This window comes from Quercus robur, chromosome 3 (assembly GCF_932294415.1).
Source record: "Quercus robur chromosome 3, dhQueRobu3.1, whole genome shotgun sequence".
Lineage (NCBI taxonomy): Eukaryota > Viridiplantae > Streptophyta > Magnoliopsida > Fagales > Fagaceae > Quercus > Quercus robur.
Window position 1 is genome coordinate 7503489 of NC_065536.1, and position 26336 is coordinate 7529824.

At 34.9% G+C, this 26336-nt stretch overlaps 1 protein-coding gene across 1 annotated transcript; it reads left to right on the forward strand.

Moving 5' to 3' along the window:
• Positions 1 to 958: 958 nt before the first annotated feature.
• On the forward strand, positions 959 to 25822 carry LOC126719166 (endo-1,4-beta-xylanase 5-like). Its single transcript, XM_050421751.1, has 7 exons — positions 959 to 1157; positions 22683 to 22729; positions 22857 to 23076; positions 23295 to 23458; positions 23862 to 23960; positions 24087 to 24878; positions 25457 to 25822. Exons 1-7 carry the CDS (start codon positions 959 to 961, stop codon positions 25820 to 25822), a joined length of 1887 nt encoding a protein of 628 aa, XP_050277708.1.
• The last annotated feature ends 514 nt before the right edge of the window (positions 25823 to 26336 follow it).

Sequence of the window (26336 nt, forward strand, 5' to 3'; positions counted from 1 at the left end):
TGTAACCGTTTGTTGTGATAATAGTAGAATTTCTGGAGTGGTGGCCTTAAAATCACCCGGTGGGGTTTTTGCCATGTTTGTTTTCTCCATTCATAAACAAATCACTGTGTCAATTTAATTTCCATTGTACTTAGTTTAATTGGTGATTTTTTTATGCTACCACGCATTTGCATGTTAATTTGATTAATTAATAAACTTGGCTAATTAATCAATTAATTCATCACAAGAGATCAATAAGTTTTTGGCCTATCAAGTGGTATCAGAGCATGCACACTTTAATTGGGTTTTAATCTTTGTTGTGTTGATCCATTGACAATTGTTTGTCATGGATAGAGGACAGTCTTTAATCATACTTCTTTTATTTGATGGCACTAACAATGCATACTGGAAAATACGCATGAGAGTTTTCTTACAGTCTCTAGATTAGAAGGTGTGGCAAACTATTAAGATAGGCTGGACCAAGCCAAAGGAAGTGCCGGCCAACTGGGATGAAGCCAAGATCAAGGCGGCTAACTTCAACAGTAGGGCATTGAATGCCTTATTCAGTACAGTCACAAATGAGGAGTTCAAGAAGATATCCTCTACTGAAACTGCTAAAGAGGCATGGACTATCCTCTAGACAACCTATGAGGGAACCAAGGCTGTCAAGGATTCGAAACTACAGAGGCTCGCTACAAGCTTCGAAGAGATTAAGATGGAGGAGGATGAGTCGTTCGATAAGTTCTATGCCAAGCTCAAGCACATGGTGAACTCAGCTTTCAGTCTTGGGGAAACCATTCCTGAACCCAAGATTGTGAGAAAGGTGCTCAAATCTCTACCTGAGAGATTCCATGCCAAGATTATGGTGATTGAGGAATCAAAGGACATTGACAAGATTCTTTTGATATAGCTGGTTGGTAATCTACAAACTTACGAGCTAGGGTTAACAAGGATTGGTAAGTCAAGTAAGAGCAAGAGCATGGCCTTGAAGGCCAAGAGTAGAGACATAGATGAGTCTTCAGATGATGAAGATTCTAAGATAAAGTCCTACTTCACTAGGCAATTCAAGAAGTTCATGAAGAATGCCAATGGGAAGGGCTTCGACAAAAACCGTAGGCAATCCAATTCTTCACAATTCAAAAGTCAAGACAAAGGGAAGAAGGATGCTAAAGATAACAGTCAGTACACTGTTCCCGCAGGACCTAAGTGCTTTGGATGTCAAGGTTTCGGTCACATAAAACAGGAGTGTCCTACATATCTCAAGAGCATTGGGAAGAGCAAGGCACTCGCTGCTACTTTGAGCAACACTGAGCTTGAGGATGATTCCTATAATGAAGATGACGGAATCTTGAATGCCTTCACTACCACTGTCAATCCTACTGAGGGAATTGTTGAAGATGTGGATGAAGAAGAAGAATTGGTGAAGTCCAAGTTTAAGAAGATGGATGATCAAGATGATATCCATACAACCTATAAGAAATTATACAAGCTTTCTGAGAAACATGAGAAACTTTATAGGCTGACCACCAAGAAGCTCAGTGATGTGGAACTTGATCATGAAGAACTTTTCACAAAGTTTGATGAAGCTAATCAGACAATTAGAGCATTGAGGTTCGAGAATAATTTCTTGGCTGAGAAGACCAAGAAGCTTGAAGTGGAGCTATTTCAAGTCAGAGCTCAATTGGAGAGGACTTCAAGTGCAAAACTTAATGAGATGCTTAGTCTTCAGAAATCTGCTTCTGATCGAATAGGTTTAGGGTATGGTCTCTCTTCTTTTAATATTGCTTCTACTAGTACTACTGTTTTTGTTCCTCCTAGTAATAATGCTATTGAGAACAATAATGTTAAAATTGATATAGCTAGTGAGAATATAGACAAAGGTAAATCTATCTTTGGAGCACCCTCTAAGCAAGATAAGAAGAAAGCTAAAAACCCTAAGGCTAAGAAGACTAACTCTCAAAAGTCTAAACAAAAGAAGCAGCATCTTTGTCATCTTTGTGGAGTTGCCGGTCATACTCGACCAAATTGCTATAAGTGGTTAGCCACTTAACAAAGGAACGGCATGATAACATCTAAAAGCCAGAATCAGCTTCAATCCTCTCTTGCTCCCTTTGGAAATCTTCTCAAAACCTTTCATGTTCCTTTCAAACTTGAACGGTTTTAATTCTTCCCCCTCACCGCTGGTTTAAGGGTACACTCAAAGGAAAGGTTCTTTTAAGGCGTGGAAGGAAAAGGGCTCTAAGTGATTCTATCACTTTTCTCTTTCTCTCTTCTTGTTTTTGCTTTTGCATAACTTGTGTGTTTTGCTTTTATTTTGAGCCAGTATAGTTTTTTTTTTTTTTTTTTTTTTTTTTTTTTTTTTGCTTTGCTTTGTTTAATATGTTTTTGTTTGTTTTCAGTTTTGTTTATTTTGTTTTTTATATAAAAATAAAAATTGAAAAATCAGAAAAATACAAAAACAGTGTGTGTTATGTGTACATTGGTACTTGTGTACCTTGGATGGTCATTGAAACAAAGTTTTCTAAACTTTGTATCTCTTGTAACTTAAATGAGCATCTCTATACACAACTAAATAAGAGAGCTTTGTGGCTCGTGCTTGTGATGAGTAAGGTTAAGTGATTTCTTGTACTTAACACTCGTATCACTCTTTTTGACGGGAATGACTAAAAAATCCTAAGAGAAAGGTATAAATAACCATCTCACCACTGTTGCCCACCAATCATGAAATGACATTTGTGTGCTTCGGCATAGCAAAATTGGAATGTCAAAAGCTTAACATAATTAGGTATTTCTTTTCTATCTCTTATATGTCCATGCATGATTTGCTTAAAAAGAAAAATATGCAAAGAAAAATAAGAAGCAAAAAGATCAAAATACTTTAAATATGATTACAAGCGTGTATTCTAGGAGATGTGGGAGTTAAAGGATGTACCTCGAAAGTGATAGTCCCCATCAAACAATTATGATTGTGTATGAGTTAAAGTGATTTTCTCATATCTCAAATTGTCATAACATGTATACACTTATGCAATCTTGCGATATTTTTCACACACAACACGCAATATTCTTTGCTACTCTTGATACTTGTGCAGATACAATGTGATTTGCCCATCACAAGTTTTACATGTGTTAATGTATGCTCACCAAATTGTCTTAACTTGTTTTTAAAATATAAAATTGGTTAGACTTGTTTAGTGTGTATGTGTGTTTGGGATCTATGTGCTTAAAATTGTTGTTGAGAGATGATTTTGAGAGTTTAAAATGTTGATTGGATCCTTAGTTAAGTTGTGTGCTTGATTGCATTAATATTTGTGTTTTTTCCTTTCTTGAAAAACTGATTTTAAGCAATCTTGACACCTCCTCAAAACCTGGCTATCTATCGAGCTTTTAAACTGTTTCTTATCATAATCTCAACACTTCCTCGACAGCTAGGTGGATTGATCGAGAAAGTTCTTGGATCCTTGATAGCCTCTCGACAGCTGGTGGATCGATTGAGCTTCTTTTCTTGTGTCTTTGCCATGTACCTTGACACCTTCTCGACAACTGCATCTGTTGAAGTTGTTTTTCTTGACACCTTCCTTGACAGATGGCTCAACACCTCTCGACACTTATATCTGTCGAGATTTACTGACCTTCTATGTAAAGGTCCAGCGCGATCCAATTCTCATTTCTCTCGATCTCTCTCTCGATAGCTTCGTGATCTCTCCTTCCAAACCTCTCTCACTCACTCCAAACTTCTTCCTCAAGGTTTCTTCAAGCTTTTACCAGTTTTTCTTCACTTGGTAAGCTTCAAATCTCTCATTTTCCTGCATTTTCGTATTTTGAAACCTAGGTTTTCGGGTTTTTGAAAAATTTCGAGGTTTTTCAAAATTGATGAAGTTTTGGTGAAATTTTTGAGTTGGGATTTGCTTATGTGATCTTAAAACTTCATGCATTGCATCTCATGTGCATTATAACAGTATTATCATGCATTTAGATGGGTGCAAATTGATTGTGTACTGGTAGGATTGGATTAGACTAAGCCCATGATGCAATTTCTTTTGCATGTCATATGTTCATGCATTCTCCATGCATACGTGCTCCTTTTTTCAATATACTTGCTATATTTGAATTGTGTTGGGACTTTTTTGATTGTCTCTTTCTCTCCCTTTCTTTTCTATTTACGTTAGTCGTGTCTATGGAACCTAAGTGTAAGTCAGCTCTGTCCTGGAACCCTCTTCGTTCTAGGGCATCGTCTTCGTCTTCTGATCCTACTCCTTCTCATATTCAGTTCCGTGATGAGGATGCCCGAAAGGACTTCTCGGAGAACTTTTCTTGACGAGGTGTTCATTCGGAATGCCGAGTCATTTTGGCGGACTTTGCCAACACTGACCTACCCAATGTCATTCGCAATCGGGGTTGGGAGTCACAGTGTGACATCCCGGTTACATGTCCATCTATGCTGATTTAGAAGTTTTACTTCAACATGCATGGATTAGATTATTCAGTACCTCTCTTTTCTACTCGCATTCGAGGTACGCGTATTGTTGTCACACCACAGCTTGTTACGGATGTGCTTCGTGTTCTGAGGGTAAAGCATCTTGACTACCTCGGATGTGAGCATCTGAGAACTATGTCCAAAGACGAGATGATTTCTGCATTCTACGAGCGCCCTTCTGATTAGGGTGATCATCAGTTTACACCATGTAAGGCCTTTGCTAAAGGTCCTAGATTCATGAACATGGTAATGACTTTTGTTTTGCACCCATTCTCTCACTACAACTCTATCACAGAGTCTCGTACTCGATTTTTATTGTCTCTTCTTGAGTATCTTACTATTGATTTTCCTTCACATTTCATTCTTTCTCTTATAGATGTGTGTAGGGATACGTCTACTCGTGATAAGCTCATTTTCCCTTTGGCTATCATGCGGATTTTATGCCATTTTTCTGTTTCTTTTCCCTCTTCCGGCCATTTTTCTGTCATGTGTACCATAGACGCCGCTATCGTTAAACGGAGCGAGGCGCAGTTTAGGTCACGGCAGTCAGATTCAACAGTTCCTCCCTCCCATTCGGCTCCATCTTGTTCTGCTCCATCCACATCCGCTCCCTCCTCTTCTACGAGCGATGTGTCACTTAGAGACATCATGGCACAGTTGCAGCGCATGGATGCTTGCCTTGATACACTCTCTACAGAGTTGTATTAGGTGAACATTCGTGTCGATAGTATTGCACGGCGGCAGGTGATCATAGGTGGCTTTGCTCTTGAGGCTTCTCCTCCACCTCCTCTAGTGGCTTCTGATTCTAAAGATGAGGATGATGATGATGCTTCTAATGATGATGATGATGGAGATATTAGCTCTACCGATGAGATGTCTACTTGACACTCTTACCCTTTGTCACTCGTGACAAAAAAGGGGAGTAGTTTTGGATATGAGAGTAGTCATTCTTAGGAGGAGAGTTAATATAGGACATTTTTGTTAGGGGGAGTGTTGATATTTTTGAGGGATGTAGTGAGGATTATATATATCTTTTTCTTTTTTTTATTTTAGATACATTTATTCTTGTACATGGGTCTTGTAACCATTATTGACATACATTGTACTTATCTCCTTTATATATATTGATGTATTGTTTCTTTCACCTACCCTTGCATGTGTTGTTTCTTTTCTTTCTTTATACACATGGTTCTTATTACTTGTATGCAATCTATTTATTTATGTTTCATACAAAGATGCCTTGATGAGTTTTGTTTAAAGTGTTTCAGAAATACAAGTTGTCAAAGTCTACTCGCTATAAACTCTCTTCTTGCAAAGTTTTTCAAGAGTTTGTGTTATGATAGATTTTATTGTATTCAACAAGTGAATATGAGTTGAGTGATTTATGATTTCTCTCATATGTTTATTTGTTTGTTTTGATTTTGTCACGGATTGCCAAAATAGGAGATTGTTAGGACATATGTAATTCACTTGTTAGGAACATATGTCACTATTTTATGTAATTGGCTAATCTTTTGACAAAATGCACTTTACTTGTAATTGGGTAGATTTATGATATGTTTAATACTTTAAGAAACTGTGTTTCAAGATCAAGTATTAAAGCCATGCAAATCTGTCCAATAAACAAGATGAAAAGCGTTATTCATTAAAGATCGACAGCTAGCTATCTATCGAGACCTATAGAGCTGTTGAAGCCCATGGCTCGACAGCAGCTCGACAGATAGGGTATCTGTCGAGGTTTATGAAAAACAGAATTCGAGTTCTGTTTTGTCTCCAATCTGTGATTATGTGTTTGGACTTTCTTTTCTCACAACCCTAGACATATAAAAGGATTATTTTAAGGGCCATCAAAGAGTTCACAAATTGCACAAGTGTTGAGCAAAGTTCGTTCAAGAAAATTGTGACCGGAGATAGAATTTGCCTTAGTTCACCCGGTGGGGTTTTTGCCGTGTTAGTTTTCCCCATTCATAAACAAATCACCGTGTTAATATAATTTCCGCTACACTTAGTTCAATTGGTGATTTGTTTGTGCTACCACACATTTGCATGTTAATTTGATTAATTAATAAACTTGGTTAATTAATCAATTAATTCATCACAAGGGGTCAATACGTTTTTGGCCTATCACTTTATTTTTTGCTATAGCTAATTCCAGTATGATATTTTTATTATTTTATTTATGAGAGGTGCTACGTCCACAAAATTTTCACAACAAATCATAGTGGTTAGTTGTTATTGGTTCAAATTTGAACCTAACACTAAAATTACTTTTTTGCCCCAACAATAACAACAATTAACAACTTGCTACTTAGAATTTGTTGTAAAAATGTTGTGAATATATCATATCTCTTTATTTTAACGTGTAAGGAACTAACACCTCAAAAATTGAGAAAATATTGTGATAATTTTTTTGTGACAATATTTTACTATTTTAAAATTAAAAAAATACCATGGTAGCTCATATATATTAGATATATAGTTTCAAACCAAATTGGGTATTTATAAAGACAAAAAATAAAACGATGTAAAAAAAAAAAGTGTCAAACTTGGGCATTTAAAAAGACAAAAAAAGAAAAGAAAAAAAGAGGCAGAATAAAAGTGTCAAACGGTGAGTGAGAAATTGCTGTGGTTAACCTATTGGCTCTTTTTATATACTAGTTTGGGTAGGATGTGCAAGGCACATGCTGTCCCTTGAGTGAGAAATTTAATATAGAAATAGTGTAACAATGATTTTTGGCTCACAAAAATTGATTAAACCAAAAAAGTTTAGAGACATAACAAAATATCATAATATTTTTACAATAACTTTATTTTTGTTGTGGTAGGTCTCGATCTGATTGTTTATTATTTTATGGTGATCTATAAGAAACTTACACTTTGGCAGTTGTGAAGTATAGTCTGACACATGATAACAACAAAATTTCATTATATTTTCACATTATCTTTATTTTCAGTTGTGGCGGGTCCTAGTATAATATTATTTTATTTTGACCTATAAAGAACTTACTCCTCAACAATTGTGAAAATATTGTTACAACAACAAAATGTCATATTTTCACAATACCTTTATTTTAACTTGTGGTAGGTCCTGGTATAATATTATTTTATTTTATTTTGATTTATAAAGCAACTGATACCTTAACAGTTGTAAAAATATTGTGACAATAACAAAACCATCATCCACTCTCTTCCTTCTTCCTCGAGAAAAAAATAAAAATAAAAACTGAAATTCACAACAACAATGCCTATGTGTATTTGCACAAGTACTATAGCTAAAATGTATTTTGCACAATAAATGCATAAGTTGATGTGGGTGACTTTTGGGGTTGAATGGCAAAATTGGCTCTTATACCATTTTACATGAGCTAATACGAATGCTCTATGAAACTGAAGATGTTCACAAGTTTCTTACACCTAATTATAAAAGTACTATAATAATAAAATGTCACATTTTCACAATACATTTATTTTAAGTTGAACACGTTCTAGTATGATATTGTGACAATACCAAAATGTCATTATTTTTGCTCAAGAGTTTTATTTTTAGTTTTTGTTGGTCTTAGTATGATAGTTTATTATTTTATTATATAGAAAATTCCACACAACTACCTTGAGGTTTAGACTAATATCAGCTTGGTCCAAGACTCCTTAAAACTAATCAACCTAGTCCTTAAAAGACAATTTTGTACCTAAATAGCTAAACACCGTTACTTTCTCTTCTCCCTCTCTTCTTTTCTATCTCACTCTCTCACTAAACCCATAACCCACTCTCTTGGTAGTGACAAGTTGAAGCCCAGGCCATATGGAGATCTTTGGCTGGTAAAGGTAAGGAAAAAGAATGTGATCCAAATTACGTCCATATTTTTTCATCTTTCTATACATTTGGCTAAGAAAAGAAAGTAAATATGCTCAAATTCCATAAAAACAAAGCTAGAAGGTCTAAAGCTATGAGCAAGAAAAAGATTTGGACAACCAAAGTGGATGCAGTTTGGCTAGCGATGCGGTGCTAGTTGATTAGGCAAGACAACCAGCAAAGATGGTTAGTGGTGACCAAACATAATGTTTCAACTTTCAACTGGTTGTTAGGTTCAGATGATTTGGGTATGGGTTTGAAAAATTGGATTTTGGGTATACTGTTCATAGATCTATGGGTTTGCTTTCTAATTTGGGTTTTGGGGTTTCTAGTAAATTATGGTTGAATGGATTTTAGGTATACTGTTCCGTTTTTTTTTTTTTTTTTTTTTTGTTGCTGCACAGTTTTTTTTTTTTGGCTGCATTGGGTCAGAGGTGGTGGCAACTATGGGTTGTTACTGATGTTACTATTTTTGAGTTGGGTGCCCAACACCTTCCCATCTCTATACCTAAACTCCGAACATGTGCTTTAGTAAAGATCAGTCATTCCATGAAGAGTACTATATTTATGCTTCCTAGACCTAATCTAGGTGGCAATTACATTTCTCCACTATGGCCCACCCTAGACTAAGGCGTACTCCCCCATAACTACGAGGTATGACACCATGCACGTTGCGGGCGCTTGCGCCCACACACACTTATGACACATTTCTTATCGTTTCACTTTTGGGCCGATTCGTTTATGACTCAAACCCAACCCTAACTTGCAAAAACCCATATTGTGTTCGTGTCATGTTCACGAGTTGGGTCAAACACTAACACCCCTAGTTTTGGCATGTGTGAACTATGTTTTGTCAAAAAGACTCGTGGTACCATTACATCCATCATCCAGTTGTGAGAATCCAATTTTGGTTCACATAATGTTTTAAAATTTTAATTTTAAGGAAATAAAATAATTTATTGTAAAATAGAAATAAATACTAAATAAAGCATAAAAATCTTAGCTTAGGCAAAAGGCTCAATGGATTATATATAAAATAAAAAAATCTCATGTGTGAGAGTAGAAAGGGCTGCCATGTGACACCTTCATAAAAAAAAAGTATTTCATTTATATCCTTCCACCTCATCATCTTTTAATATATATATATATATATATATTGCTAAGTGGGGCCAATAATTTTATTAAAATTTAAATTGTAAGGAAATTAAATTATTTATTGTGGAATAAAAATAAATAATAGAATTTAAATAAATAATTAAAATCTTTACTTAAGTAGAAGGCTAAATGGATATAAATTCTTTTAAAGATTTGATTTGGTGGAAGGCTAAAGATTGACACATGGTGGTAATTAGAAAATGATAGAGGTCACTTATTTCTTGTGAAATAGAAATAAATAATCAAATTTAAATAAATCATTAAATGAAAGAGTAATACATGGTATAAGGTTAAATGTATATACATTCATTTAAAGATTTACTTTGGTGAAAAGCTTAAGAGTAATACATGGTAGTAATTAGAAGACTATGAGGTGGAAGGCTAAATAAAAGTGTAATATATAAAAGCACCAATTGGAAACAACTCATACTCTCACACATAATATTTCTATTTTTATATATAGACAAACATGCTAAGTGGTTCCCATAATTGTCTCAAAAATATAAAATGGTTCCCAAAAATTATATTAAATTTTAAATTATATAGAAATGAAATAATTTATTGAGGAATCGAAATGAATTAATAAAAATTAAATAAATCAATAAAGTCGTTTTATAGGTAGATGTTAAATGGATATACATTCATTTGAAGTTGTTCTTAGGTGAAAGGCTAAAGAGTGATATATGGTTATAATTCAAAAATGTTAAGGTGGAAGGCTAAAAAAAAAAAAAAATCTTTAAGAAGGTGACACATGACAACACATCTTGGTTTCACACATGAGGTTTCGGATTTTATATATGAATTTTTTTTTTAAGAGAGTTTCAACATATGGTATTCGCTCCTAATAATAGCTTTTATATAATTAGTCTTTGTCTCACACATGAGGTTTCTTTAAATGACTTTTTATTTGATTAGTGCTAGGGGTACAACAAATTTATTACATACAATGAACTTACCAATGTGTCACCAATCACAAGAGAAAATTTAAACTTTCTCAAAAAAAAAAAAAAAAAAAAAAAAAAAGAGAAAATTTAAATATTCATATATCATGTGGTTGAAGCCTATCAAGCATATTTATTGTCACATCAATTTGAAAACGTAATGTACTAAAAGTTGGAATACATTTAGCATCATGAGAAAATTTAAAATGACGTAATTTTTTATTTTTTTGTCCAACTATAAAATTTGATAATTTTGGTAGTTATTAATGACATTTTTAAGATTATTTTATATATTTAACTATATATTTTAGGTTAGACATTTATTATGATTGCTTTTATATATAAAATTATATATCTTATTATTTAAAGAAAATATGATATACCAATATTCTAATGGATGATTAAACAAAGAATAGAATTTAAAGTCAATTATTATTATATATAACATATAAATATATATATATATATATATATAAAGAGAGAGAGAAAAAAAAATAATGTATAAAATTTTGAAGCATTAAAAACTTATATGACTCTATATTTTGAAGTCAACTAAAAGTCAAACATCTTCAGTTTTATATATATTATTATAGATTACAATTATTGTTAATATTAAAATAAAAAAAATGAAAAAAACATGAGAGGCTACTCAATTATCATCACACATATATACTACACACATGACTCCATGTTGTTTGGCTTCTTCTTCTTCTTCTTCTTCTTCTTCTTTTCCTTTTTTTGGTCCTTGTGGAAAGTAGTATTAAATATGGTTTTTATTTATTTTTTGAAAGAAATATTCTATATGATTTTGAAAAAATAAAATAAAATTATGACATATATTTTTCAAGTATAACTTATATTTAGGGCACGTTTAGTACACTGAATGATGATTACAACATGAATTATAATCTTTATTACTATGAATAAAATGTGTTGTAATGTAACAACTAAACATATTCATAAGTTTAGTTGTGAGTTATAACATTAAAATAAAACTTAAAATTTATTTTAGGAAACATCTTACCCGTACAATTATATTTCTTTAAAAATAATATTTATTAAATTTGAGAGAGGTATGAGTTATTTTTTATGATTTTTATTATTATAATTGTTAAATGTATATATATGAAAAGTTTGTGTATCATCACACATATATACTACACGCATGACTCCATGTTATTTGGCTTCTTTTTTTTTTTTTTTTTTTTGTGTCTATGTCAAAAGTAGTATTAAATATGGTAATTTTTTTTTTTTTTGGAAAGAAATATTCTACCTAATTTTGAAAAAATAAAATAAAATTATGACGTATATTTTCCAAGTATAACTTATATTTAGAGCACGTTTGGTACACTGAATGAGAATTACAACAGGAATTGTAATTTTTATTGTTGAGAATAAAATGTGTTGTAATATAACAACTAAACATATTCATTAGTTTGGAAACATTAGAATAAAGCTTAAGATTTATTTTAGGAAATATCTTATTCATAAAATTATATTTCCTTAAAAATACTATTTATTAAATTTGAGGGAAATATGAGTTATTTTTTATAATTTTTTATTTTTATAATTGTTAAATGTATGTGGAAAGTTTGTTTATCATCACACATATATACTACACACATGACTCCAAGTTGTTCTGGCTTCTTCTTCTTTTTTCTTTTTTCTTTTTTTGGTCCATGTCGAAAGTAGTATTAAATATGGTATTTATTTATTTTTTGAAAGAAATATTCTATCTGATTTTGAAAAAATAAAATAAAATTATGATGTATATTTTCCAAGTATAACTTATATTTAGGGCACGTTTAGTACACTGAATGGGGATTACAACAGGAATTGTAATCTTTATTGCTGAGAATAAAATGTGTTGTAATGTAATAAATAAACATATTCATAAGCTTGGTTGTGAGTTATAACATTAGAATAAAACTTAAGATTTATTTTAGAAAATATTTTACTCATACAATTATATTTCCTTAAAAATAATATTTATTAAATTTGAGAGATGTATGAGTTATTTTTTTATGATTTTTTATACTTATTGTGAGGCCCAATAATTTATGGGCTCGGCCCACTTACTCATGGGGAGTCCAAAGGCCCAAGCCAAAGAAGGCTATAGTCCAAGCTCAATAATGTAAAGCACAAAATGGCCCGGAGAAGCAGCCGAGGACAGTCCAGTCCTCGGCTGACCCAAAGCTCCACCGAGAAGAGGGGCAAAAACGGTATAGGGACAAACTTGAAAGAAAATCTAAAATATCTAGGAAATGCTGCCCTTACTACCCTTCCTATACACGGCTCTGCACCTAACAGAGCCGTATTCTTCAGCTTTATCAACCACTCCCAACGACTTTGGTTTTGGACTGACGGGACAAGTATCAGTCTTGGAAAGGTCGACCCTACACGTGGACGAAGAAAAGCGAACGCAGGCTAGTATAAAAGAAAAAGTAAGTAATCTGGATAGGGGGCTGGAAAAAATGGCCAAAAAGGAGGGGCCTCTCAGTCCACCTCCTAGAGAAAGACTCCAGGGGTGAAGACACCTTAAACACATATGAACACCACAAAAATACCCACCGCCAGGTAACCAAGGCCTAGCCTTTCAAACCCACTCTCTACAAATGATATTGTTTGGGCCGTTTCACGTATGAACCCAACACTGTTGTGGTTCGTTGCGTATCGTGTCCCTACAATTGGCGCCGTCTGTGGGAAAGGCTTGCGCGTTGGCTCAGGCGACAGTGGAGTTAGGCTTTTGTCGAGCAAGAGTCTATGAGTATGCCTTTATGACCAGCGACACATTGTTTTTGTTCCAACATAAGTTCCCACTAGGGGCTACGCCTCGCAGTGCCAATGGCATGGGCAAGTCTAGGGGCTTCATACGTCAAGCTGACTTCCTCCACCCTATTCGAGGAGCTAACCTTTAGAAAATAAAAAATAAATGAAAGAAAATACAATTTTTGGACAGAACCAAGGCCTTGTATGGTCTTCGGACTCAAGCCTCTGGGGAAACCAACTACTTACAAAGAAAATACAAGTTTTGGACAGAACCAAGGCCTTGTATGGTCTTCGGACTCAAGCCTCTGGGGAAACCAACTACTTACAAAGAAAATACAAGTTTTGGACAGAACCAAGGCCTTGTATGGTCCTCGGACTCAAGCCTCTGGGGAAACCAACTACTTACAAAGAAAATACAAGTTTTGGACAGAACCAAGGCCTTGTATGGTCTTCGGACTCAAGCCTCTGGGGAAACCAACTACTTACAAAGAAAATACAAGTTTTGGACAGAACCAAGGCCTTGTATGGTCCTCGGACTCAAGCCTCTGGGGAAACCAACTACTTACAAAGAAAATACAAGTTTTGGACAGAACCAAGGCCTTGTATGGTCTTCGGACTCAAGCCTCTGGGGAAACCAACTACTTACAAAGAAAATACAAGTTTTGGACAGAACCAAGGCCTTGTATGGTCCTCGGACTCAAGCCTCTGGGGAAACCAACTACTTACAAGAAAATACAAGTTTTTGACAGAACCAAGGCCTTGTATGGTCTTCGGACTCAAGCCTCTGGGGAAACCAACTACTTACAAAGAAAATACAAGTTTTGGACAGAACCAAGGCCTTGTATGGTCCTCGGACTCAAGCCTCTGGGGAAACCAACTACTTACAAGAAAATACAAGTTTTAGACAGAACCAAGGGCTTGTATGGTCCTCGGACTCAAGCCTCTGGGGAAACCAACTACTTACAAAGAAAATACAAGTTTTGGACAGAACCAAAACCTTGTATGGTCCTCGGACTAAAGCCTCTGGGGAAACCAACTACTTACAAAGAAAATACAAGTTTTGAACAGAATCAAGACCTTGTATGGTCCTCGGACTCAAGCCTCTGGGGAAACCAACTACTTACAAGAAAATACAAGTTTTGGACAGAACCAAGGCCTTGTATGGTCCTCGGACTCAAGCCTCTGGGGAAACCAACTACTTACAAAGAAAATACAAGTTTTGGACAGAACCAAGGCCTTGTATGGTCCTCGGACTCAAGCCTCTGGGGAAACCAACTACTTACAAGAAAATACAAGTTTTGGACAGAACCAAGGCCTTGTATGGTCCTCGGACTCAAGCCTCTAGGGAAACCAACTACTTACAAAGAAAATACAAGTTTTGGACAGAACCAAGGCCTTGTATGGTCTTCGGACTCAAGCCTCTGGGGAAACCAACTACTTACAAAGAAAATACAAGTTTTGGACAGAACCAAGGCCTTGTATGGTCCTCGGACTCAAGCCTCTGGGGAAACCAACTACTTACAAAGAAAATACAAGTTTTGGACAGAACCAAGGCCTTGCGTGGTCCTCGGACTCAGGCCTCTGGGTAAACCAACTGCTTACAAGGAAAAACTACATTACATGGACCTTAGGATCTATCCGAAGAAAATTCTCCACTAACAATTGGATTAATTCCTAAATTGCGAGGATTCTCAAGTCTGCTCTCGAATCTTCAGCACCAAAGGGATCGATGCAATATAAAGCAATATGTTGCCTGAAACACAATCGGAGTTCCCTACGGCTCAGTCACCTCCTCGGATGGATTATTTAGAGATTATCATTCTCGGACGGTATTCTCGCACTTATCACAGAATATTCAACTGTTACCTCGGTTAGTTTCCTAAGTTTAACTTACTATGAATTATCATTATAATGCCTGGTAGTGTCGGTAAGTCAGAATTAGTTGGATTATGTCTCAAGGTTTCCTGCTCTAAGTATTATTGAAATAAAACACACATGGAGCACACCCATTCACAAAGTAGTATTGCAAAAAGAAAAGTATTCAAAACAAGTAAATAAATTTCCTTTTTTACTAAAACAAAGAAATAGTACAGCGTACAATGAAAAACTGGAATCAGCTTATATCAAAGCTAACTCCATAATTGAAAAGAAAGATACAAGAGAATAAGATAAAGCCGAGGAGGTGGCACAGAGGAGAGGTTGGCTGCTGCTTCAAGACCTTGTTCTTCCTCAATACTTTTACATGCCCATAACCCAGGCAGCAAAAGAACCCAACTTGAGGCTCACACCGTTGAAGGAAAGGTGCAGGGAGCCAGAAGTTGAGGAGCCTACCCCAAAATTTGCCTGCGACAAGGCAGACGGCGCTGATGGCGGAGAATCTTTCTTCTGACACACCAAAAATCTGGCGTGAACAGAACCTGCTTCGGATTTTGACTAAAAGAAGGAGAAACCCCATTTCTCCCTTCGTCAAGACGGAGTATTTTCTTGAATCTGTGCCCCCCATGCCCAGACCATACTACCTTGAATCTCATAAGGACCCGGCGCCGCTGTGGCGGAGGGAGTTCCTTCACCCCAACCCGCGCCTCAAACATGTTATACTAAGGGAAGATAGCACCGGATAGGGGAGTTGTAATTATGGCTTAGGGATTATGGTTTAGGAGGAAACTGAAGGATGTGTGTGTAGGTAAAGCAACTTCCTCTCCTATTTATTTAAAAAGATAAGGAAGTGGCATTTAATTCACGCAGTGTCCTAAGGAACGCTACAGACAAAATGGCTCCGGCTCAATCTCCAACGCCACCTGCGACCATGAGATTAAAGGATTCTCGTGAAGGCGCATCTCGAACACTGGGACGTCAAAGGGGACCGCATGACCAAAGAATACAAGAATGCCTCTTAATCCGATATTGTGGGGCTAGTGAATTCGCGGCCCAGGCCCGTTCTGCATGGGAGCCCAGGGGCTACGGCCCACGCCGAGGAATAGCCATTGCCGATGATAACCTCCTGCTCGGCACCTCATGAAATACCTGAGGAAAGAGAGAAACTGAGTTCAAGGGCAGAACCAAGGCATTGTGTGGTCCTCGGACTCAAGCCTATAGGGAAACCAACTACTTGGATGACAAAACCAGGTTTTGGACAGAACCAAGGCGTTGAGAGGTCCTCGGACTCAAGCCTATGGGGAAACCAACTACTTGGATGGGAAAAGTCCTCGGCTCAAATACTGTAAAAGGTTAAGGCCAATAAGAGTGTCAAGAAGATGGCGAAACACCCCACTATTCAGTGGCCTAAAGGGGCTGTTCATTTTGCGGGTGATATGTCTTCGGATGGCTACTTCCTACACCGCATCGAACATCCAGTTCTCATCTCGGCTAGTTTTGGGGTAAGTATCGTTCTTCACAGGTCGGCAATGTTGTGCCAAACAGTTCTATTAAAGTTATGGTGACATCTTTCTCTTAGCAAGTATTTTGGCCCTAGTTGTCATTGATTCAAATGCTATATTATTGTGCCGAACAGCACTTACAAATTTGTAAAAACATAGAGATAGAACATGCGAGGTAAAATGATAACAATTTTTATTAATATGAAGATGTATTACAACGTACAAAGAGGGGCTTAAACAAGCCTATACAAAAGGTGAACTGCCAAAACAATATAAAAAAAAAATTACATCAGCAATACAACTAAGTAAACGGTCAGGTGTCTTTTAAACTCGTCTCCGAAGTCCCTCCTAACTCTGCCTCAGTATCGCCCATATTGAGAGAAGGACCTTCTTTAGAAAAAGATGGAGGAGATGAATGAGGAAGATGGAGGAGATGAATGAAAAGAAGGAGGAGAAGAAGAGGGAAGAGATGAAAAGAAAGAAAAATGAGCAAAAGAGGGAGAAGGAAAAGCACCAGGATGGATCTGATGGTGGAAAGAAGAAGAAAGAGAGGCAAAAGGAGGCGCCAGTGAACGAAGAGAGGAAGAAGCAGGGGCACTTAGTCCCTGTTCCAGTCCTGACTCCTAACACACTGGTGCCATGTTAGGTATGCTCATGAGAGAGCGGATGGTACTGATAAGGGGTGTCCTCGGCTCAGTCACGCCGAAAGTGTTACGTGACGAGTCCCTGCTTCGGATTTTGGCTGAAAGGAAAATGAGACAAATCTTGAGTCTCCGCCATCCTTGCCCTGACCGAGCCATTTCGAGCTTTATTAGAATATGGTGTTTTTGGTAGGGGAATGGCTCCTTCATTGCTTATGACTATGGTGAACGTATTACAGGTTGAGGTATAATCAGAGGGTAAAAATAAACTCTAGGAGGAATCTAAGGGTTTCAGACTTCCTGGGGATTAAAGGGATTCATGTATGGGAGAAACAACTCTTGTCTTTTCTCTTTATATAGGGGACGAAGAGGAGGGTACTTAATGTGTTCAGATCTCCAAGGAAATCCGCAAATAGGAATATGCCCGTTCTGCTCCCCCACACCATCAGTAACCATTAAATTTGAGGGGTCTCGTGAAAGGAAACTATTAAAGACACGCTCCGGATAACCAAACGGCATGAGCGTATCGCGCATAAATTAAGAAGAACATCTCGTAGACCGGTACATTTCCTGGGCAGGTGGAGGAACGCCAACGTCAGTGAAAGGCTGAAGTAAATGAGCCATAATAAAGGCTCGGTATTTCCAAAACCCCCCTCTCCAACCAGGAGGTCGGACAGCAAGGTTTTGAGGGGCTATTGTGAGGCCCAATAATTTATGGGCTCGGCCCAATTACTCATGGGGAGTCCAAAGGCCCAAGCCAAAGAAGGCTATAGTCCAAGCTCAATAATGTAAAGCACAAAATGGCCCGGAGAAGCAGCCGAGGACAGTCCAGTCCTCGGCTGACCCAAAGCTCCACCGAGAAGAGGGGCAAAAACGGTATAGGGACAAACTTGAAAGAAAATCTAAAATATCTAGGAAAGGCTGCCCTTACTACCCTTCCTATACACGGCTCTGCACCTAACAGAGCCGTATTCTTCAACTTTATCAACCACTCCCAACGACTTTGGTTTTGGACTGACGGGACAAGTATCAGTCTTGGAAAGGTCGACCCTACACGTGGACGAAGGAAAGCGAACGCAGGCTAGTATAAAAGAAAAAGTAAGTAATCTGGATAGGGGGCTGGAAAAAATGGCCAAAAAGGAGGGGCCTCTCAGTCCACCTCCTGGAGAAAGACTCCAGGGGTGAAGACACCTTAAACACATATGAACACCACAAAAATACCCACCGCCGGGTAACCAAGGCCTAGCCTTTCAAACCCACTCTCTATAAATGATATTGTTTGGGCCGTTTCACGTATGAACCCAACACTGTTGTGGTTCGTTGCGTATCGTGTCCCTACACTTATAATTATTAAATGTATATGGAAAGTTTGTTTATCATCACATGTATATACTACACACATGACTCCATGTTGTTTGGCTTCTTCTTTTCTTTTTTCTTTTTTCTTTTTTTGGTCCATGTCAAAAGTAGTATTAAATATGGTATTTATTTATTTTTTGAAAGAAATATTCTATCTGATTTTGAAAAAATAAAATAAAATTATGATGTATATTTTCCAAATATAACTTATATTTAAGGCACGTTTGTTACACTGAATGAAAATTACAACAAGAATTGTAATTTTTATTGTTAGGAATAAAATGTGTTATAATGTAACAACTAAATATATTCTTAAGTTTGGTAATATTAGAATAAAACTTAAGATTTATTTTAGGAAATATCTTATTCATAAAATTATATTTCCTTAAAAATAATATTTATTAAATTTAAGAGAGATTTGAGTTATTTTTTATGATTTTTTATTTTTATAATTGTTAAATGTATGTGGAAAGTTTGTTTACCATCACACATATATACTACACACATGACTCAAGTTGTTTGGCTTCTTCTTCTTTTTTCTTTTTTTTTTTTTTCTTTTTTTGTCCATGTTGAAAGTAGTATTAAATATGGTATTTATTTATTTTTTGAAATAAATATTCTATCTGATTTTGAAAAGATAAAATAAAATTAAGACTTATATTTTCCAAGTATAACTTATATTTAGGACACGCTTGGTATACTGAACGAAGATTACAACAAGAATTGTAATATTTATTACTGAGTATAAAATGTATTATAATGTAACAACTAAATATATTTATATGTTCTTTCTCCAAAAAAAAAAAAAAAAAAATATATATATATATATATATATATTGTGGGGGTGAAAGGCCAGGGAGCCCGTATCTATGTAAGGGCCCAATCCGAGGAAGAACCCCTCCATGGCTAGGCAAGGCTGAGGATGAAGGGAATGGTCTGCCATTAAGATCAATACTCCGAACCATTCCATGGAAGAGGATAAGTATTAAGAGAGAAAAGAACAAAGAAAGATATGAAAATATCTAAGAGAAAGTTGCTACTGTCGCATTAAATGCTCTGCAACTACCTGAACCGTGCTTTTCTGCCTTTACAACCACTCCCAAAGACTTTAGAGAGGGGCTGATGGGATAAGTATCAGCACTATCTATCTAAATCTACACGTGGATGGTGGAAATGAATGCAAGATAGTATAAAATAAAGGAGAAGGGAAAAAGGGAAAGAGGTGGGATGCCAGACTTGTAACAAAGTCTTAAGACCAATGTTTAAGAATCAACCTCATCGGATAACATCCGAGGACGTCTTTCCCTAGTAAACTTTGGTTATCTTTCTCTCTTTATCAACAAAACCTATTGGTCGATCATCTAATTCCCTAAAGTCCAGGTTTTCAACCCATTCTCTACAAATTTATTGTTTGGAACTATTTTGGGCTTAAGTCCATATCTCTGTTATGCTAGAAGCCCAAAATTATGGCCTTACATATATATATATATATATATATATATTTATTTATTTATTTATATGTTTGGTTGTGAATTATAACATTAGAATGAAACCTAAGATTTATTTTATGAAATATCTTACTCATCCAATTATATTTCCTTAAAATATTTATTAAATTTGAGAGAGATATGAGTTATTTTTTACATTTTTTTTATTTTTATAATTGTTACATATATATGGAAAGTTGGTTTATCATCACACATATGTACTACACATGACTCCATGTTGTTTGGCTTCTTCTTCTTCTTCTTCTTCTTTTTTCTTTTGTTTCTTTTTTTTTTGGTCCATGTCGAAAATAGTATTAAATATGGTATTTATTTATTTTTTGAAAGAAATATTCTATCTGATTTTGGAAAAATAAAATAATACTATGACGTTTATTTTCCAAGTATAACTTATATTTATGACACATTTGGTACACTGAATGAAGATTACAACAGGAATTATAGTTTTTATTGCTGGGAATAAAATGTGTTGTAATATAACAACTAAATATATTCATAAGTTTGATTGTGAGTTATAACATTGGAATAAAACTTAAGATTTATTTAAGAAAATATATTACCCATACAATTATATTTCCTTAAAGAGAGATGCTACGTCTACAACATTTCTACAATATTTTTACAATAAATCACAGGTGGTTAGTTGTTATTGGTTCAAATTTCAAACTAATGCTAAGATTACTTTTTTGCTCCAACAATAACAACTAGTAACAACTTGCAATTTAGGATTTGTTATAAATATGTTGTAGACATATCATTTCTCTTTCTTAAAACTAATATTTATTAAATTTGAGAGAGATATGAGTTATTTTTTATGATTTTTTATTTTTATAATTGTTACATGTATATGGAAAGTTTGTTTATTTAGAAGTATATTAATTTTGGAAATTATTGCACCTGCGAAGGAATAACTAATTCGAAAATACTTCCAAATAAACATACTTTCCGCAATTAATGTAAAGAGTATGATTATTTTTATTTTTATTGTTTTGAAAGAAATGTAAAGAGTATCTCATTCTATATTAGTAATGTTTTGCCTCTACTCATTAACTACTTTTCAATCTCTTTTCATTATTTTTTCCTTCCCGTGTTTCAAAACCCTCATAATCATCTCTCTCTCTCTCTCTGTCTCTCTCTCTCTCTCTCTCTCTCTCTCTCTCTCTTGCATTTTATTATTACATTGTTTTCATTCTCTGGTTCCTATATTGAATTCAGGGTTTGCAACATTATGCTTCTGCTGCTGTTCTTTTTTACTCTCTCCTTTGCAGGTTTGCTCTCTCTATGTGTGTTTTTATATGAGATTCTTTCTTGCAAATAACATGAGTTTCTTCTACCATATTTATGTAGTATGAAGAGTTTAAATCCCAAACTTAAATCTACAGTTATCTATTAGTTAAATTAAAGTAATAATAGTAATACTAATGTAAATATAAAACCAAAACTCAAGACCTTTTTCTCCAAGTGTTATGTTTGTGCATATATATATATATATATATATGAATATTTTGTCGTGAGGGCTTGGTTAATTTACAAGTTTTTCATTGATAGTTTTTGAACTTTGTTGTTGTTTTATTATTTGCCAAAAACCTTGTTAGTGAGCGCCAGCCTATTGTTGGATTATTTTACATTTTTTTTTTTCAAAAGTTTTCTTTTCTTTGTGGTTTTTCATTATGACATGTATAATTTAATTCTCTTAAACCTTAATCAGATACAAGATATTAGTTTTATTTTCTCAAACCTTAAACTATAGCCGCAATTGTGTTGCATTCGTCGTAGTTCTACTACCACAATTAATAAATGCATCAATAGGTTGGAAATCCATCTAGTTAGGTCTAAATATATTACAATAGCATAGAAATATCTTGTAGAATGGGCAACCCAAGAAGCTATTAAATTGCAAGGCATCCAAGAAGCTCGAACGGTGAAAAAAAAATTAATAGAAATCCTAATAAGCCTTATGGCCGTAATCTACGATATTCTACGATATTTTATTTTTGGGATAAGTTTTTTTTATTAACTTTAGAATAAAAAGTCAGAATAAAATCCCATTATTTACCCTTAGTATTAGTTTACGTAAGTTTATCAATTTTACAACTTTTGTGGGATTTTCCCCATTTTAGCATAATTTCTTGCTTAACAAGAATTAGTGTGTTTTTTTTAAGAGTTTCATACTCACGTCAGGATTTCTTTAATGATTTCTTTTATAAGGTAAGGTAAGGATTTTCCCCATTAACATAATTTTTGACAAACCTTTTTTACAAATCAGTTTGTAGAAATTCCTATAAAGAGGAATTTAGGTGGCATATATAATAACAGCATCATCTCTCTATGCCCTTTAACTATGAATAATAATATAAATAAAAGGGGAATTAGTGCGTAAAAGGGAATTATCGTAAAAATATATATACTTAAAAGATAAGAACAAAACAATGCCAAGTGCCTTATCAAAAAAAAAAATGCCAAGTGCAAGGTTAATTTTCAAAATTGATTGCAACTACATCTTGGTAAATCAAAGCATAATAATATTCCCTTTACTTTTTAATTGTTAAACCGTTTAGCCTTTTTTTTTCCTCCACATTGTTAACCAAAAAAGATGGGATTTTTTTTTTTTTTTGATGTTTTGTAGGGTTTAGAGCTAATGCTTTAACATATGATTACACTGCCAGCATTGAGGTAAGCTTCTTGCAATTAATTATTATTCTATATTGTAAATTGTTTAATGAAAGTAGGACACTAGGATATATGTATTATATGAAATCTTAAAAAAAAAAAAAAAATTCTTCTTTATTCACAACCTCAGTGTTTGGCAAATCCTCATAAACCTCAATATGGTGGAGGAATTATCATAAACCCTGAGTTGAATCACGGTCTGGGAGGATGGTCTACATTTGGGAATGCAAAAATTGAACAAAGAGTATTAGAAGACAACAAATACATTGTCGCTCATAGCAGAAATCAGCCAGAAGATAGCATATCTCAGAAGCTTTATTTGCAAAAGGACAAGCTCTACACATTCTCTGGTAAATTATCTTTTTCACATCGATTTTGAAATTCCCCAAACACTTGTTACCATCAATAAAAATTTGCGTCAATTAACTTTTACAACATTTTCTTGCTTAAACATAGGTTTAAGGCTTCTCTAGTTACCTAGTAACATTGCTTCTCACCTTCACAGCATTGTCCTAAAATTGGGACAAAATCTTTTTGCAATTTCACTAAACTGCTTAGTGTACTACAGCTTGGATACAAGTCAGTGATGGAGATTTTCCAGTTAGAGCTGTTTTAAAAACAACTACTGGGTTCAAACATATTGGTACTGTTTTTGCAAAGTCAAAGTGCTGGTCCATGCTCAAGGGTGGACTCACTGTAAATGCATCAGGGCCAGCTGAGCTCTATTTTGAGGTACTTTTCACTCTCTCTTTTTTCTTTTTTCTTTTTTTCTTTTTTTTTTTTTTTTTTTTTTTTTTTTTTTTTTTTTGCCTATTATGTGTGTTTCCTACTATAAATAATAATGATGATGATCCAATTTTGATAAGAATTTAAAATTGACTCCTTCCTTTCCTATATGGAGGTTCCCTATGCCTAATTAAACTAGTTGTTTGCTAAGAGCAAAGCTTTATCTATTCATTATTAGTTTATGATAAGATGCGGACTTGTTATCATAATAAAACTTGGATTATTATAAAAAAGTAATATGAGGAATAGATGCTGTCCATTTAATCCTAACTTTTCAATTTAATGCTAAAGTCCCATGTTTATTTTTTATTGGTTTCTCCAAGCATCTAACATTTGCTAATCTCTTCAGAGCAAGAATGCAACGGTGGAGATATGGGTAGATAGCATTTCATTGCAACCATTCACCCAAGAGCAGTGGAAGTCCCATCAAGATCAAAGCATTGAGAAGGTAAATGTATAACAATGACAGTATCAAAAAGGTTCCACTTTCTGAAGTCACTAATATAAAAACTTAGAAATTTGTAAAACATGAATGGGAAATTATGTATCAGTAAAAACACTTCAATTTTTGCAGGCACGTAAGAGAAAGGTGAGGATCCATGCAGTTGATGAACAAGGCAACCCCTTACCTAACGCATCAATCTCAATTATACAGAAGAAAGTAAGTTTCCCATTTGGCACTGCCATAAATAAAAACATCCTCACCAATACAGCATACCAAAATTGGTTCAGCTCAAGGTTCACAGTCACAGTATTTGAGGATGAAATGAAATGGTATACCACTGAACCCTCCCCTGGTCAAGAGGACTACACAGCCGCTGATGCGTTGCTTCAGTTTGCAAAAAAAAACTCTATTCCGGTCCGAGGCCACAATGTTTTGTGGGATGATCCCTCGAAGGTACAGGGTTGGGTTTCTTCACTTTCACCAACTGATCTTGCTGTGGCTGTGAAAAAAAGGATCAATTCCGTTATGTCAAGGTACAAAGGCCAGGTTATTGCATGGGATGTTGTGAATGAAAATTTGCACTTCTCTTTCTTCGAAGATAAGCTTGGATCTACTGCCTCGGCAACCTTTTACAATGGTGCTCAAGGGATTGATGGAACAACTACCTTGTTTATGAATGACTATAATACCATAGAGGACAGCCGTGACGGGTTATCAACGCCGGATAAGTACATACAGAAGCTGAAACAGATTCAAAGCTTTCCCGGAAACAACAATCTGAAACCAGGAATTGGACTTGAGTCTCATTTCAGCATTGCTCCAGACCTTGCTTACGTGAGATCTTCTATTGATACTCTTGCTTCCACAGGATTGCCCATATGGATTACAGAACTTGATATTGCAAGTGCCCTTGGTCAACAGGTAATTAAGATGCTCAAGAGGCAAAAGTATGGAACTTTTTTTTTTCACAATATCATTTATGGTATAATTAAAAACAAAGCCATTTACTTTATTAAATCTATAAAACCTCACCACAAATTTTTTAAGCTTTACAGTTTTTCAAGTTATTATTTTAATACATACATTTTAATTGAGTTTAAATTCTAGTTAAGATTTCCTACAAAAATTTCATATATTTACATTCTCCATTAGAATTTTACCATATCATAGATGAAAAGATAATTTCATACAAATATAATCATACTAAATATTTATTATTTACTAGCATAATTATCAAATTGTATCTTTAGAAGGGCAAAAAAAACATTGATAAAAAGTCATGAAAAAATGTCATATATATATATATATATATTGTTGAACTTTAGGGTGCAATATTGCTTGGGTTATATATTGACTAGTGGCCATAGGAATAGAAACCCATGTCCTTTTCCAGGTTTTTTTTTTTTTTTTTTTTTTTGGTGGTAATTCTTCCTTTATAGATGCCTTCATCCAAGGTTTGCTATGAATTATTCTTTAATTTTCTTGGACTATGTGTGCAGGCACAGGCACAGTACTTAGAGCAAGTTCTAAGGGAATTACATGCCCACCCTAAGATCAATGGAATCATAATGTGGTCTGCATGGAAACCAGGGGGATGTTACCAAATGTGCTTGACCGATAATAGCTTCAATAACTTGCCAACTGGGAATGTCGTAGACAAGTTGTTGCGAGAGTGGGGTTCTAGCTTGAAAGGCACAGCAGACGGTGATGGATTCTTTGAGGCTTCATTATCTCATGGAGATTACGAACTGAAAATCAGTCATCCAAATGTTACAAGTTCCTCCTTGGCTCAGAGTGAGAGGTTTGAGGTGTCGTTAGCAGATACATTGGAGCAAACAACATTGCACCTCCAAGTTTCAGCATAAGTGGTTTTCTGTTTTAATAAATTGAAAATTATAACAAGGCTAGGGAAGCGTAATTTGGTCCCTAAACATCTTCTTTGAAACATCATGAGATTTTATTTGAGCTTCAAGAATCTTAGTAGCATCAATGATTCTCATGAGCTAGAATGAGCTATACATGAGACCATGAAATGATTTGAGTTGTTTAAGTACTATGATTACATTATTAACTATCATCTCCACAAGGCTATGTCATTATCGGTGCACTTAGTAGAAAGTCTCCAGTTATTTCTCAAATGCTCTGCATACCACTTAGAGGAAGATCCTTATTGAAATAGAAAGGTTGGAAGTTGAGGTTGAATAGGCCATTCAAAGGCCTACTTCGCTAGCTGAAAGTTCAATCAACTCTAGTAAAGAGAATGAAATTGTTGCAAGGCAGTGACTCTTATTTGATATGGATAAGGTGCATAATGAAAAGAGATCTAAGTTTACTATGTATAATTTCGAGGACAAATTTTTTTTTTTTTTTAAGAAGGGA

Excerpts from the sequence above, each read along its gene's own strand:
- LOC126719166 (XM_050421751.1), top strand. The coding sequence starts at position 959 with ATGGCCTTGAAGGCCAAGAGTAGAGACATAGATGAGTCTTCAGATGAT. Across the intron at positions 1,158-22,682 it reads GAAGGATGCTAAAGATAACA|GGTTTAGAGCTAATGCTTTA; the intron begins GTCAGTACACTG and ends GATGTTTTGTAG. Across the intron at positions 23,077-23,294 it reads CAAGCTCTACACATTCTCTG|CTTGGATACAAGTCAGTGAT; the intron begins GTAAATTATCTT and ends AGTGTACTACAG.